A 17,301-nucleotide genomic window follows, 5' to 3' on the forward strand; every position below is an offset into this window, starting at 1 on the left:
GTTAATTAAACCTGAGCATTGGCATATTTGTCTAATTCCTTTTCTATCACTTTACAGAATCTTGTTAAAGCATATATTAAGGGTTTATAAGTGCCCTGCATCATTCTGGCCCAAAGAAATACTAAACAATCAGTATAGTTAATATTTACAAACTCCATCAGTAAAACAGTTCTTTGATGTTTAAAATAGGGACAATGTAAAATCAGATGCTTTAAGGTTTCAATAGTTTCAGTGCACATGGGGAATCTACAGTCTTTTTTCCAGCATGCATATTGTATCCTACCCAATTTGAAATTCTTTCTTTGGTATGCAGCAAATTGAATTTGAACCGTAAAAATACTTTACGAGTATGGTTGCAAGGGAGCAGCATAATATAGTTGTATCCAGGTATGCGTTATTTTGTATATAGGTAGTATTCTTTGTAGAGTTTGTAAGATCCTATTTGGTCAATAGTCCTACACCAATCACATGCAAACAGCTTTTTTTTGGCGTAAGCAGGTTTCGTATGGACATCATCAACTGTGATGTCGACTTCATTTAAAATGTCGTGAATTCTTATCAGATATTGAGCCATTGCGGGCGTTGGGTTTGAGTCAATTGTTTGCTTTATTTCATCGTATAGGGAATTCACCTTAGGAAAGATTATTTTTGCATAGTTCGTGAGCAGCTGCCATTTCCAGCGCGTAGATGGCGCTACTAAGCCTAGCTCGTGTCTTAGGACTGTGTTAGGTAGTGACATTGGGAGGGACATAGCACGTTTCAAAGATGTCCCCTGCAATTGATCCAAAATTGCACCCATTTCGCCCAAACATATGTCAAGCGAGTAGAGAATGACAGTTTCAATTTTTAGAGTAAAGAACTCGATGAGAGGAGTTAGTGAAAACTTGCAATATTTGCCGTATATTATTCTTAACTGCGATATGAGTGGCCTGATCTTTCTGTTTAGACGGTCAGTCCACATTTTGATGGAAGTTTTGTCCGATAAGTAGTACCCTAAGTAGATCGTTTCTACTTTAGAGGGGATGGGGATTCGCAGTATATGCCATTGAAACTTTCCAGTTCTCTTGTAGACGCCAAATTTCATTACTGCTGTTTTAGCTGGGTTAGGCGTTAGGTTGTGTGCTGTTGCAAAGTCTTCAAATAATCGCAATTTGAGTTGGAATCCTGCCGGCGTGGGATCAAATATTGTAATGTCGTCCGCAAAGGCGAGCCACTTTAATTGAATAAGGCCAATTTTTACAGAGAACAAGTTTTTCGCATCCCTGCCTTGTTGCAACCTTGCTTTAGACCTATTTCAGTGCTAATAGGTTTGGTTGTACAATCTTCCGAGGTAAGTTTGATTTTATAGGAGATACTAGTATGGAGGGCGATAAACCAGTATATTAGCACCGATGGAATTCCCATGTTAGTTAGTTTAGCCCACAGAAGGTTCTGTATCACCGTATCAAAAGCCAATGACATATCGATAAGGGCGATATATACTGGGTTTGCCGATGTTTTTTTTGCTCCTGCGATAGCAAAAGCCATTATCATGGCATTGAGCGAGGTGCTCAATCCCTTCCTAAATCCCGTTTGATATTTAGAGTATAGTTTGTGCGTTTCGATGTATTTTTCAAGATCATGAAGAAGAAGAATTGCGAATAATTTTGCCACAGTGTCAATTAAGGCGATGGGCCGGTAATTCTGTGGTAGGGTAGCATCCCCCTTTTTAAATATTGGTATGATGTTAGCCGAGAGCCATGAGGCAGGGACGATCCCCGATTGAAGATGGCCTGAAATTTGATGTTTATGATCGTCGCCCATAAATCAGGGTCGGCTTTGTACAAGCAAGGAGGAAAGCCATCTGGGCCAGCTGATTTAGAATAAGTAAGTTTGGTTATAGCCCACTTGATGTCAGCAAAGGACCACTTTAATTGCGGGAGATCTTGATAAGGTAACATAGGTGTGCAGATATTCAGAAATTGATCTGGAATCTGAAATTTGTTTGTGATATAAGTATGCCAGGTAGATTCAGGTATGGCATTGGTCGACGCTTGAGCATTGGTGTTGTTAATTGTTCGCCAGATAGTTCGTGTGTCATGGGCCGTTATAGCTTGAATAAGATTACAGTTAAGTTCGTTATGTCTTAATAGCCTTATGTGTTTTAAATTTTGTTTATATGCAGCCACAATACGGTTTCTCTGCATTTGTAACATTTCGCGGGATAATTCATTGTTTTTTTTCAAAGCTCGTAGGGCCTTATTTTTTTCCTTTTTCTGTGTTTTACACGAAGGATCAAATGGATGTCGATTTTTAATAGCAATACTTTTTTTTTTTTTGCTAAAATTTGATAATGCAGCATAGATTATTTCCGCATAGAGTTGTTCCATAGCATCCATAGAGATTCCTTTAGTGATACGGCAGTTGTCAATGGCTGATGTTACATATTGAGTAAATTGCTTGCATAGAGCTTGAGTCCATCTAAGAGAGACCAGTGGACGGTCTATTTCACACAACATTGTCGAAGGGTCAGATAGAAAGCTTAAGGTTCAGAGTGCCTAATATTTGTGCGTGGTCTCCATACGGCATCTGAGTAATTACTAACAGTAAAGATATTGAGAGTAAATTGTAGGTGACAAATATAAAGTCAGTTGTTGAGGTTTTTACATCTCTTGACCATGTGGTCTAGTTGGATTCTTGGTCCGGTATAATAATATCTAAGTCCCAGTCCTTTAGGAAAGTCCTCCATGTTGCACCCCTACGTTTCGATAGTGCATTGTTTGAGGAGCCTCTAAGCTCATTGTTAGTCCTACAATCACAGTTGAAATCTCCGCCTAATATTATTTTGATGTTTCCATATTCGTGAGTCACAAATTCTAAGCAGTTTTCAACGATGTCAATCATCTCATTTATCAGAGTGTGCATCGGGTTCCAATAAATTGTGATAATAATTAGATGGGGATAACTGTGGATATTTGTCTCTACTAGTATCGCAAGCAAGTTGGTGGCCATCCTAACAATTTTTGAAGTGACCGTTAGAGCATTATCCACAGCTATCACGATACCTCCAGAGGGGCGACCAACGGAGGAACGTATAGCTGGAATACAGTACGTTGTATAATCAGGTAGTGAGAAGGCGGTAGTTTTCATAGTTTCCTGAATCATTAAAATTGAAGGACGGTTGAGGCAATCAATCATTGAGTGCCATTTCATGAGGTTAGTATATCCACATGAGTTCCAGGATTGGAAAGTTAAGACAGTTTTTATAGGCAGCTATGATGTGGAGGCGCGCGCTCCAAGGAAGTGGTCTGAAAGTGGCTGTCTGCTGGTACTGCTGTGAAACGCTGCCGGAGAAACTTCCACTTCAAAGGACTTTACATTGACTTTGTTTTAAGCCACGCCCACTTTCTGAAAAAAATCCTTAAAACCACCCGAGCGCGCGCTCCAAGGAAGTGGTCTGAAAGTGGTTGTCGTCTGGTACTGCTGTGAAACGCTGCCGGAGAAACTTCCACTTCAAAGGACTTTACATTGACTTTGTTTTAAGCCACGCCCACTTTCTGAAAAAAATCCTTAAAACCACCCGAGCGCACGCTCCAAGTAAGTGGTCTGAAAGTGGCTGTCTGCTGTCCGCTGCTCGCAGCGCAGCCGAGCAGCCGGTCAGACCTGCTCGTATTTCAAATATCTGCACAATAACTGAGTTGTCTCAGAACTGCGCGAACGGCACCTGTCGTCGCTGTGTGAAGCACTCGCTTCATTCCATGAAAGTGAATTGATACGTTCCTCGCATAGAGCTTATTACTGATTATGCTGTAATCTTCTGAGCGGTAGCGGGTTTACTGCGAGTTGTGCCCGCTCTCCTACACTGGCTAGAGGGATTGTGTATCCACCACATGGTAAGACGGCCAGCTCTGACTCTTACTCAGAGCCGGCCACTGGGGCGTACTCTCAGGAGTAAATAACAGTACCTGCTGCTGTTTGCTATGTTATTTGAAGATGAGAGCGCTCTAGGCGGAAAATGTCATCACTGTATTAGTGTGATTATGATGCTTATACTGTGATATATTTTCAGAAAAGAATTAATACTCCTTGCTGTTGCACTTGATGAGGAGAGCGTTCTAACTGAACAATGCTCTCAGTGCATTGTTGAATTAATGATGCTTTTACTAGTGAGGTACTAAAAGAGAGAAATAATACTATTTGTTACTCCTTGCTGCCGTACTTGATGAGGGGAGTATTTTAGGCGAGTAATGCAACTAGTGACCTCATGAAATTTATACTGGTGATTGACTTTTAGGAGTGAAATAATACTGTTTGATGCGGTCTGCTGTTGCACCTGATGAGGAGAGCGTTTCAGGCGAGCAATGCAACCAGGGCACTAACGTGCTATTGAGGCTGATATTGGTTATATAGTTTCAGGCGAGGAATAATACTGTCCGCTGTTGTTTGCTGCTGTACCTGATGAGGAGAGCGTTTCAGGCGAGCAATACAACTAGCGCACAAGCAACCCAATGGTGTTCTTACTGGTGATTTGCTCTTAGAAGAGTTCCCTTTAGTGCCTAACCCGTGATCAATATTGTGCAGTATACCAAAAGAGGCAACTTGCTTCACTGTCATTGATCTGAAAAATGCCTTTTTCTCTGTGCCACTCGCACCAGAGTCGCAGTACCTTACAGCTTTTACATTAGGAAACAGCAGATATGAACATCGCAGACTCCCACAGGGGTATTGCGAGAGCCCAAGCATTTTTAACAGAGTACTACGAGAAGACATTGGCAAGATAGATGTAGGGAGCACCATTATACAGTACGTAGACGATTTACTCGTCTGCAGTAAAACAGAAGAAGAGTGTAGAGAAGACTTGATTACACTGCTTAACGTATTGGCTGCCAAAGGATACAAGGTGGACAAAGGAAAGTTACAATACTGCCTTGCTGACGTTGTGTATCTTGGCCAGCAAATATCTAAAGATGGAAAAAGAATACTACCAGACAGAGCAGCAGCCATTCGACACATTATCATACCAAAAACAGTGAAGGACATGCAGAAATTTCTTGGCATATGTAACTATTGCAGAGCGTGGATCCTCGATTACGCAGCATACACACGGCCAATGCTACAAGCACTGAAAGAAGCACAAAAGAACAGGGCCCCAATAAAATGGACACAGGAGACAATTGCTCAATTCTCTTGATTAAAAGACATAGGAGTGTGTGTCATAAGAGTGTGTGTTGCAACTGCATAAGAATGTGCGTCATTGGAGGGTGTGTGTCATATGAGTGTGTAGTGAAAGCATGTGTTGTAGGTACATGCAGCGTGTGCGGGTGCATCATAGGAGCGAAATGAAAGTGTTGCAAGACTGTGTCATAGGTGCATGTGTCATAGGTCCATGTGTCATAGGTCCATGTGTCATAAGTGTGTCCAGTTTCCTAGAATAGGATGCAGGAGTAGCAGTCTATTAGTGGAACCTGGGGGGGAGTTCTTTAAATGTGTGAGTGTTGTGGCAGGGGTTTTAAGGTTCAGTACTTAGCAAATTTATTCCAGAGGCCCGAGTCTTCCCTATTCCAAGATGGTAGAGGGAGTTTCCGATCGCCGATTGCTTCAGGGGAGAAGGTAGTGGACATGGAACCTTCAGCAGGGTTCTAGATTGCCTTTTGTCTACTAGGTTTAGGAACTGGTTATGTTTTTAAGATCTCTGGGCCTCATCACGAGTTGGGCAGTATCCCGGTTGTAATACTGCCAGGATACCACCCTACGCTAATAGCGCTACCACATCTCGGTCTGGCGCAATTTGCACCAGATCACAAGTTGCAAGGAGGCGGTAAATCCTCATTCCCCATTGGGTCCATAGGACCCACTAGGGTTGGGAAGCGCCATTAGTGCTGCCGGTCCTTGTGCCAGTGGTAATAGTGCCGGAAACGTCCTGAAAATTGTCATTTTTGGTTCCAGCAAAAAGGTTGCAGGTGTATAAAAGGGAAACCAGTGGAGCCGCAGGAGAAGCAACAGGGATGCCTGTGTGGCAGAGACCAGCAGGGGACCCGTGTCAAGGGGAGGCAGTCGTGGTGGGGCCTGAAAGGAAGCCAGGACGCCAGCCCATGTCCCAGGCGACTTGTTGAGCCCAGGGCGACCTGGGCCGCTAGGCTGCCACATGTGTGGGAGCCTCCGTGTTGGAGGGAGAGAGAGAGATAGCAGCTGGGACTGTGAATGAGCAAGAAAGCAGCAGGCACGCCATCTGTGTCTGTGCAGAGGCAGCAGAGTTGTCGGTGTGTGGTGGACAGCACCCAAAGTGTGAGGGGGGCTCACAGAGGCCGATCCGCCGGCCAAGAAGCAGAAAGAAAGCAGTCAGGTCCGCCCAAGAGGAAAGCAGAGGACCGGTGAGTGTCGGGGAAAACCACTCAAAAGCCGGGGCATTCCTAGCGGGCTGTGCATACTGAATGAAGTGCTGTATGAATGAAAACGGGAAACCAAGCTGAAACTAAGTATATTGAATACCGAACTGAATTAAAATCTAAAACAAAGCATACTGAATACTGAACTGAATAAATCTTTACGTGCAAAGTTAATAGCAGATGATAGCCGAGAAAGAAAGTGCCCCTTCGAAGGCAGCCTACAGAAAAGAGTGCAAGTGTGAAAGAGGGGGCATAAACCAGACCACCACAAAGTGAACTTTATGAATGTATACAGTGCGGCAAGGCCAAAGACTGACAGAGATGTGTAACACATTATGGCAAAGCCAAGAGGCAGGCCAGGAGAGTGTTAAACTACACATAAGGCCAGGAGGCCAACAAAGAGAAGCTAAGTGAATGTGAATCTGTACACAGGAGCAAATACAGAAGAGCCTGTGTGGGCTGGAGAGCCTAGGTTTCCTGGTTATGCAGCCTGTGATGGGTGTACCGTGCGGTCTGACAATTGCGCCTAGACCAGTGAGCCCTTGATTGAGAAATACATTGTAAAACGAACAAAGAAGAAGCACTGTGTGCGAACTGGTAATGCAATCCAGAAGGAGGGTCAAGTTTACCAAGAGTTGTGTTGAACTTTAAAAGATTGAAACAGCACTCTGAAGGCGATCGAAACACCTTCTTTTTGACAAAACTTAGTTTCACTGAGTAAAGTTCAATAAAAAAAAAAATAAATAAATAAAAAGATTGAAACAAATACCAGTTGGTACATTGAGGTTTTGGGGAAGGAAACCCTGAGACTTGAGGAGCTGCAAATGCTGTCTTGCGTACGGAGCCTCAAGACCCCTTTCCTTTTGAACTATGTTGGCTGAAACTTGGGCAAAGGAACCCCCAAGGATTGTGTGGAGCTGTATTGCCTCGAACTTGAGAAAGGTAATCTTAAGACTTTTTGTGGAATTTTCTTGAACTTGGGAAAGGGGGCTGAAAAGGAAGCTAAGAGCTGGAAGAAGCTCAGAACTTTGTGTTGATCACCATTTTGTTTATTATTGACATATACAATGTTTAGCTTTAGTTGTGAGGTCAACAATAGGTTTTGGACAAAGATAGACTTATAAGTTGAACCTTAGCATAGGGCAAGTTAGGACTTCTACCATCCTGACATTTGATTTAATAAACCCTTTTGTTTTAAACGTTGAATCCGTTGTCTGTGTCTTGCTTCATGATGCCTTCACATACCCCAGTCGGTCATGTTGACTCAGCCCTTCACTACTCTCTTAAACACCCATAAATTGATGGAGTACTACACTGTGGATCATAACGTGGGTAATAAGTCAAATCAGTTGCAAAGCCCACTACAATTATTCTGGATGATAACTGTGCTATATAAAACACCAGAATTATTGTTATAATCATTATTACCCAATGGTTTTTCTCACATTGTTGGCAAACAACCTGCTCAGCAACTTTCAACTCTACAGAATTTAAGAGAAGAACTTTTGATGGTCCACAACCCAGGGAAGGCAGGATCCCTAAAACTGCTAGACCTCTCACAGGCATTTGGCTAAACCAAGAAGCATGTGCTACTTAAACATCTTATGATGTACGACGAATCAAGAGTATTCGTCCCTTCTCCCCAATGGGGAGCCTCCCCCTTTGAGGCTAATGAGGTGAGCCTGCTCTGCAAGATCCTCCATAGGGGTCTGGGCAAGTGGGACCTCACTGGGAGAGACTCCCCCCTTAGTGGACAAGGACTCCAGGTCCTGTGAGAAACTGCCTAGGCCACACACCATACAGTTATATGTGGGACTACCTGCTGTAAAGAATCATGAGATCCCTGTATATTTGGCTGAAGGCAATGCTGAAACAACCCAATCTGGAAAAGGAAAATATGATGCCTCTTTAAGGAGAAACGAACATTTAACTGAGATGAGTAGAGTAACGAGGGGGAGAGAATATCGTACACAGGGGAAGCCTCTTGACGTTATCACGTCTGGAAGAGGCAGAGCAGAGACGGGCTGCAGAGTCTGCGACTTCCGAAGAGGTGAAGAACGCCAGCGTGAGACACTGGAGGCCTGGCGCATACAACAACGGGGAGACCATTGTGAAGCAGGAGACATGAATCCTGCACCAGGCGGTGGCGTGGCCACAACTAGATTGTGTTGGGCAGGATGACTGGTGAAGCATGCCGAGACCATCAAAGCGTGGAGCCGAGCTGCTCTCTATTGCCAGCAGCTGTATATGGCAGCAGTCAGAGGGGAAGCAAAGAACGGGAAGCCGTTGAACCCGAAGCACAAGAAGCCAGATACGAAGAGCACTGCCCAACAGAGTGCCGAGCACTGCAACATTCGCTGCTGGGGCAAGATTATATGAAGAGAGAAACACGTCCCAGTCATAGGGACAAGATATTCACTAACAAACTGTTTATCACTAACAAGCTGTTTAACTGGAAGTGTGAAAAACAAATACAGAGAATAACGAGCAACCCTGTATGGGAAATACCAGATGGGAGGTAGAACCTCCTGCTTCACTTGTTAGCAGCGCCACACATTAATTTGAAACGATACTGGTATTTCTCCTTAGTGCATCACCGTATTTATTGATTAGATAAGTGGGTTGCCCTATGTGAGACATGTTTCGGCAAACTAATGCCTTTTTCAATCAGGGCTAATCATACCAAAAAACATGCTTAACAATACAGTGTTTAAAAAAACAGTGGGGGGAAAAAGAATACACAGGTGATATTGATGTTAAGATAAGCATTTAAGAAATATATCCAATATATAATTGAGACATCGATAGTTAAATAAAGAAACATTTACATGGTAACAAAAACCATAAAAAACATTTATCACTGAGAAAGAGGGGGGGGATTGGGGTGGATTGTTGTGGTGAGCAAAGGAAAATTCTTACACCATACTGTATGGGAAATAGTTAAAGACTGGAAACGAATACCATGGAAGGAAGGGAAATTACTCTACGAGTTTAAAGGTGGAGAAAGGCTGGCATAGAATCCTTTAATGAGGGATGTGAGATAAGACTACCAAATGAACAAGCTAAAGAAAGATATAGTTATAGAGAGAGAACCCAGGAAAAGGGAGTTATCAAACTGGATCAAGTTCAACCCAAGCCAGGAAAGCCTGGGTTGAAAGACTGTGAAAGATCTTCAAGTGTAGACAAGGTTGTGGGGAACTCTCTCAAGGAGAATTAGCACAAGTACATCAGTAAAGAGACGATAAGAGCCAAGAACAACACTGTGGAAGAGCTACAAGTGCTTATTAAGGAGATATCCAGAGACTATTCCAGAGGATTGAATTAGTAAACATAAGGAGTGAAAGAGAGATGTGTAAAACACCAGAAGTTAAAGAAGACCAGGGGAAGAAAGACATTCTCCTGGTCTCGGTGGAGTTGGTTATATTAGTGGGAAGAAAGACATTCTCCTGGTCTTGCTGGAGTTGGTTATATTAGTGGTAGGGTCAGGTAGAGTAAGGTTTAGACTTTCAGGAAACTATGAGATTTCCGACGACTGACGGGCACCTTTAGTTCCTTTTGATAGGCAGGGAATCCCTCTATCAGTAGGGTAAGATAGGCCTTATTCATTTAATTTTATTAAAAACATGTCGGAATGTCCATAACTTGTCCGACTCCTTCTTCCGACCCGCCGCAGATGTTAGCGGGAATTGGTGACACAGCCATCGGATGTTGCATGTCCTTTCTGCGACACCACACCCATCAAGTTAAGTTGCAACTGCTGTCTTGTTGATCCTCTTCAAATCCTGCATGGCCCTACTAGCCCTTATCACCAAAGGCCTTCAACAATGGCTTTCATATGCATGCTGTTGCTACTGAGTATCACCTGAACTTGATGAATTATCAGGGGATCAGCATCAGTTTACAAACTGGATAACCCCAGTCAATTACTGGATGCAAACAATTAGATGAGCACTTCTAAATGGAATTCAATGGCAGGACTGAAGAAAACAAGGATAGGTAGTCTTAAATAAGCATGGAACATATGGGATAGGCCTGAGATACACAGAGGAGATGTGCATCTGCAGGTGCATCAGTAAAGCTAATACTTCATCCTAAATGAAACACACACACACACACACTTTTGAGGGCTAACCACAATTTCAAGCAGTCTCTAGAAGCATGTTGGCATGATGATACAGCCACAACATCATCCTGTTCCCTTCCTATTAAGGACATTTGGTATTGTCACATATTGATTTAATCACACATATTTTGTACTAAAAGTTTATCACAAAAATGGGAGAGTTTGAACCACATTGTCCTAGATCCACAGTTAAGTGTAAAACACTATTGCAAGGAAAGCATTGGAACAGAATCTAGGCTTAGGTATATGTCTCGATCACAGTTGTGCAACAGAGGAAAAATTTAACTCAGTAGTAAATACTGTCTCAACTACCATGTCACATTGGACCAGAGGTATCTCTACACAACAATGCCAGAGAAAATGCATTAAGCTGAAGTTAATGTAGTGACATATGCTAGCAGATCAATGACTGTATAAAGAGGCCCTCAAGGGTACAGTGATGCCTGCTAAAAAGGCTATGCCCATTAAACATACAAGTATATCCTTTCACTGAGCCACCAAATAATGTAGCCTGCTTTATGTCGAAGCACATTCACCAGTAGACTACTGGTCATTAGGTATTACCAGACACACAACTCAGGAAGGAGTACCCCATTGAGATCCAACTGCAAGGACATTAATACCCTAGGCACTGCACAAGGGCATGACCACATTTGGTATAGTGTGAAAGCCAGACCCGAAAATACTTCTGTAGAAAAACAAGTGATTTGAAAGATTAAATACATTTACCGAAATGTTAATTTATTTCTGTTCTCTTTGTTTTCCTCTCCGTCATCTTCATCACTGTGATCAGAGAATTCACAGTGAAGAACTTCATCTTTCTCTTCTATATGACCCAACAGCATCTGGCTGCGAGTTCGGAATCCTGCCACTACACGCTCCAGGGAATAAGTAGGAGGGCTTGTGTGAACCTGTTGGAGAAGATGGAATCATTATCTAGAATGAGTAGTGTCAGCTGGTGATTTCTACAAATTTGAAAGCCAAAACCAAAACACGCACATTTGCACAATAAGAATCTATGACAAATGTAAAATCATATGGTGGTGCTTTAAAACAAACAAATGCTGAATAAAATAAAAATAAAAAAATATAAAGAGGAGTTTCACCGGAGAAAAATACCTTCATTCTTTAATGAAGCTCTGGACTAAATGTAACTGGCACATTATTGCCTATATTTTTTTTATTTGATTTTATTTTATTTATAAAGCGCAAAAAACCAGGCCCAGGGGCAACCGGGCGCACACTCTTAAACATGTTACAAAAAGCAGTAGTTACAGTGAGTTACAAAAATATACAGCATATATACATGTAGCGAGGGGTACCATTAACAGCGTATAATACAGGGACAGAGCAGAGAGAAACTGTATATACAGTCCCCCCCTCCACATGGAGTCTGGACTGTGTCAAGGTCTCATGAGTCTTGGGAGAGCAGCCATGTTTGAAGGAGTGGAATGATGGTTCAATTCTGATAGGTGTGGGCAAGGTGTTCCAGAGTTTGGAGGCCAGGACGGGGAAGCTCACCCCACCAGCTTTTTGGAGTTTGCATCTAGGCACGATGAGGCTGTGAGTTTGGGCTGCTCTGGTAGGTCGAGTGGAGGTGTGGCGTGAGAAGCGAGCGGACAGGTAAGGTGGGCGTTGTTGCTCAGACATTTGTGAGTCAAAGCTAGGGTTTTCAGGGCAATTCTTTGTTTTACCGGGAGCCAGCGTAAGTCCGATCTGACGGAGGAGATATGAGAGCGTCTCGGGATGTTTAAGGCTGCCCTTAAGGCATTATTTTGTACAGTTTGCAATTTATTAAGGTTAAACTGACTGGTCCCTAGGTAGAGAGTACTACAGTAGTCGATTTTGGCCATAACAAGAGTTCTGGCGAGTGTGATACAGTTGGTGGAGTTTAGGAAGGGTCTACAGGTAGTGATAAGTTGCCAGGTATAGGCCGAAGCTGACCTAACTGCATTTATTTGTCTGTTCAGAGAAAGCGAGGAGTCAAGATAGACCCCTAGCGTTTTAGTATCTCTGGAGACTTTAATGTCATTGCCGTCAATAATGAAGGACTTGTAGGTTTGGTCTAGTTTGTTGAGCCGATGATTTGATCCTAAAAGTAAGAGCTCAGTCTTATCATCGTTAAGGCAAAGTTTGTGCTGTGCCATCCAGGCCTGGATGACCGAGTAAACATTGTTAAGGGCTTTGGTGTCAGCTGTGTAATCTCCTGTGATAGGGATGACTATCTGGGTGTCGTCCGCGTAGTTAGTGTAGGAGACACCCAGATAGTCAAGCACATCGAAGAGGGGCTTGGTGAATACGTTATACAACGTAGGGGATACACACGAGCCTTGAGGAACGCCACAGTGAATAGGGGAGGGATCCGCTGATGCCAGCGGTGAGAAGACCCTGATGAATCTATTGCTCAGGAATTAGTGGATCCAGGCATTGGCAGAGTCGGAGAAGTGGGCTGCGGATTTGAGATGCTAGCAGAGTATTCAGTGGTTGACCAGATCAAAAGCCGCGGAGAGATCGAGAAGAAGAGCTAGCTTCCCATTGTCCTTTAGTGACTCCATCTGAGTTTTCAAGTCGATCAGAGCTGACTCCGTGCCATGTTTAGAGCGGAACCCTGATTGTCCTAAGCCCAGGAGATTGTTTAGTTTGAGGTAATCCTGAATCTGCAGGTAGGCTGCATTTTCTTTATTTACTTGTCTATAATCAAAACAAAATTAGATTTTTACAAGAAGTCATATCTCATGTCACACTTAGTAGAAAGATGAAAAAGTAGTGCATGAAGAACATAAAGTTGAAAGAAACCAAAGAAAAATAGCAAACAGAGGATCATCCAGGATAAAAGGAAGGAAGAAAAGAATCAGCACCAAATGATAGAACTTAGTTAAGTGACACTGGATGGACTGCCAGTCTCTATCATAAATTTAAGTGCAGCCTCCAACATCTTTACTGCCGCTGAAGTCCATTTTGTCTTTTCACCTGCGACCAGGCGACACCACCGTGTGTCCTCCTCACGAAGTGTCACATCGCACACTAAGGGTAACAAAAAAGCTTCTTGTAAATGTGCTGTTTTAGGACAGTTCAAGAGTAAGTGTCTTACGGTTTCCACCACTTGTGTCTCTGGGCATAGTCTGCAAGTTTTGGATAGAGATTTAGTCCGAATAGCTTTGATTTCTTGTGTTGGCATTAGATTGAATCTCATTTTCATGAATATTTTCTTTAGTCTTTTATTAGGAAATTTTATGCAATAGTTCAGAGGTAAAGCCAGCTTGTTTGTTGTTGGCAGTAGGTGGGCAAGTAGCTTGTTTGACATGGCTGCCTCACATGTTTGGATCCAGTCCTCTTGAGCCATTTTCTTCTTTATCTTAACAGGATTTTGTATTAAATCCTCGGACGTACAGTCTAAGTCTGCCAGCTTTTTTTCCAGTTTTTGCTCCCATTTATTTAGGGCGATGCAGTGTCCTTGGATAAATTCCTTCTGAATTGATTTAAATGTTGGAAGTGCATCGGGAGAAATAATTTTCTGCAGAAGTCTTATCTGGCTTTGCTCGACCGACGCTTTCTGTGATAGACCCAGTTCGCGTCTGATGGCTGAAATTGATGTCGATTTGGGGAGGCCCAATACCGCTTTCCACAGGAAACCTTCCAGTTTTGGCCATATCGTGTCTTGGATGTTCAGGGCCGCGTCCATAGCGTAGGTTACCGATGGCACCACCTTTTGTTTGTAGAATTGTATTGCTGGTAATATTGAGAATTTTCCATATTTCCGGTCTACTACTACTACTCTACTAGCCTGCACCGGGACCTCTTGAGCTGGTTGACGAGCCGGAGTAGCAACGGCAACGGCGGGAACGCATAAAGGAACAGGCCGTACCAAGGGAACGAGAAAGCATCGCCCATGCTCCTGGGTTGGGGAAACCTGCTGGTGAACCTCCGGCACTTGGAGTTCGCCGCCGTCGCGAAGAGATCGATCTGGGGTTCGCCCCATCGTCGGAAAAGTCGGTCCACTTGATCCTGGCGCAGTTCCCACTCGTGGCACGAGCGCTGCTCCCTGCTGAGTGAGTCGGCGATGGTTTTTTTTATCCCTGCCAGATGAAAGGGTACCAGAAACATCCCTTGGGCGATGGCCCAATGCCACAGATCCTGAGCTTCCTTGGATAGGGCAGGGGATCTGGTTCCGCCCTGCTTCCGAATGTAAAACATTGTGGTGCTGTTGTCGGTGAAGATCCTCACCACCTTGCCCTTGAGGGACGGAAGGAAGGACCTGAGGGCCCAGAACACTGCACAGAGCTCCAAGATGTTGATGTGGAGAGTCTTCTCCTCCGGGAGCCAAAGGCCTCTCGCGTGGAGACCCCCGGTGTGCGCTCCCCAACCTTCCAGGGAGGCATCCGTCATCACCGTCACCTGGTGGGCCGGGGCTAGTAAACCTGTTCCCGCCGTCAGATGAGAGCGGACACCCCACCATAGTATCGCCTGATGGAACGCTTCGTCGAGCGGGATCCTGTCGTCGAAGCTGCCCGTCGTCTGGATCCAGTGGGCGTCGAGGAATTCTTGCAAGGGCCGCATCCGAAGTCTGCAGTGGTGCACCAGATAAATGCAGGAGGACATCATTCCGAGGAGGGACTTGATAGACCTCACTCTGGCCACGTACGTGGCCAGCAGATGTTGCACCTTTCCCAGGATGGTCCTTATCCTTTCCTACGACGGTGAGGCCCGCCGCGCCACTGTGTCAAGCTGTGCTCCCAGAAACAGGGCGACTTGCGACGGGACAGGGTGGGATTTTGGAAAGTTGATGGAGAACCCCAGGTCCATGAGCAGCTGGACGGTTGTTAGGGAGAATTCTCTGTTTAGGCTGAATTTCCTAACCTAGTGAGTCCGCCAGCAGCTTTGCTGGATTTTTGGGGTCAATTTGTTTCTCCTGCCAAGAGTGAGGCTCTTTTACCCTCACTCTTGGGCATGATTTGAGTGTGTTTCTTTGAATCTAGATGTGTTTAATGGGCTATGGGGTCTTTTACTCCATAGGGCTTCATGTGTTTTTGTGATGTGTGTTACACAGCACCCTCAGTGCAGTAACACAGGGGTGTCATAGTGACCCCCCAGTATAGACTCCATACCCTGGGACTGACTACTGTCTCCCAGGGCATGTAAAGTCACCATTGACTTTACTAGTCTTAAATTCTGAACAGAACCAGTACAAACCATCATATTGTGGACGTACTGGCTGGGGCAATTCAATTGCCCCAGGGTCTGTTAGTCGAGGGGGCACGTCTCCGTCCCCCCTGATCGAGTTTTGGCTGGTGGCAGTGGATACTACTTTTTATATTCAACCGCGAATATTTTCCCATGGGATTTCCCATTGTTTTAGGCTACTATCTTTATTTAATTATTTACGGTAGCCTCGAACATACCACCGTTTTATTTAATTAATATTAATTCTCCGGTTGGAATTTTTTGCCAAAACTTGATTCTAAAATGGCGTTTGTGTTCTCTTCGTGACTCCAACCCAAGTCGAGCCCTTTGTTCCACTTTTTGGTGGGCTTCTCCACAGAAGCCCTCCAAAGTGGTGCCACTCTGTCTGGGGTACTTAGGAGGGGTGGAGGGGGATTTAGGCACCCTGGACTGAGTTGCCTAGGCAACTCAAGTCGCACTCAGTCCTGATTGGCCCAAGTGGTGAGCCGGCCGGCTCACCACTTAGCATGTTTGAGTGACAGCTAGGCTGAGTGAATGGGGGTTTTCTGCATAAAAGCAGGGCTTTGGGGACTGGAACTTCAGAAGTCGCCACAGGACCTAAGAATCCGACGAGGGAGAAGCTGAGCCGACCTGCCACGACGCCACCACCGGTGGAGCCCTGCTGGACCGTCTCACCACTTTTCCCAACGACAGAGGAGAGCTCCCGCCGGAGAGTCTTCTTCCTTTGACTGTTGGGGATAACCAGTTTCACCGTCTTTTTCACCTTCCCGACGTATCTCGTGGCCACCTTGCCTGTGCCAAACACCCCGGCAACCGGGATACCACGTTTTACCACGACCGCGAACAAAAGGTACCACCTTTAACCGGAAAACTCCGCGGCTGGTTTCTTCCCTGGCAGTGCAACGACTTTCATCTTTCCTCCAAGTCGAGATCTTCTCTTCCCCTGGAAGACGACGCGACTTGCACCCACTGCCAGGAACAACTGCCACCGCTGGAGGATCCTTCCCACTTAAGGTACCGCGTTCCGCCTGGCTTCCCTTGCTACCGACTGTACGGGGTAGATTTAGCCCCCGGCTTTCGAACCTGGGTTAGCCTGGGACACCCTGGCTAAACTTTTCTAAGCCTCTCTAAACTCTTTTTGAACTCTCTGCAAGACTTTCTAAGCCTAGTGTAACTGTGTGATCTTGGGCACATTTGTGCTATGCTCTCTCTAAGAGTGGGCCCAGCCTTTGGACTTTGGCTCACCAGTGACTTTTGCTCTTCTGCCTTGCTAACAGTGTTCCTGAATCTTAGAGTGGTGTACCTTTCCCTATTCTGTCTTTTTCCCTCCCTTTCTCACAAACTTATTGGAGTGCCATCTAGTTAAGCGCTCACCTCTGTATGAAAATAAGTGGTGTTTTACTGAGACTAATCTGATAAGGAAAAAGGGGTGTATATATTACAATAGTAACTGTGTTTAGACTATTTTACAACAAGAGTGCTGGAGTGTTTCAAACAGTGCGTTTTTAAATAAATAATTATATACTTTGATTCCAAAGCTCTGGTCAGTGTTTGCTTGTATTGGTGTGTCTGAGTGCCTATTGTGTATACTTTGCATACTGCCTAACTCTTCTTGAGGGAAGTCTGACTGCT

At 44.5% G+C, this 17,301-nt stretch overlaps 1 protein-coding gene across 1 annotated transcript in view; it reads right to left on the bottom strand.

Moving 5' to 3' along the window:
* The window catches only part of KIF27 (kinesin family member 27), a 1,764,776-nt gene that overhangs the window by 1,170,745 nt on the left and 576,730 nt on the right, over positions 1-17,301 (bottom strand). The window contains exon 7 of the mRNA XM_069625864.1: positions 11,218-11,399. Coding sequence (XP_069481965.1) covers positions 11,218-11,399 — 182 coding nt within the window. The remainder of the gene's footprint in view (positions 1-11,217; positions 11,400-17,301) is intronic.

Source organism: Ambystoma mexicanum, chromosome 6p (genome assembly GCF_040938575.1).
Source record: "Ambystoma mexicanum isolate Mex_15411 chromosome 6p, UKY_AmexF1_1, whole genome shotgun sequence".
Classification (NCBI taxonomy): domain Eukaryota; kingdom Metazoa; phylum Chordata; class Amphibia; order Caudata; family Ambystomatidae; genus Ambystoma; species Ambystoma mexicanum.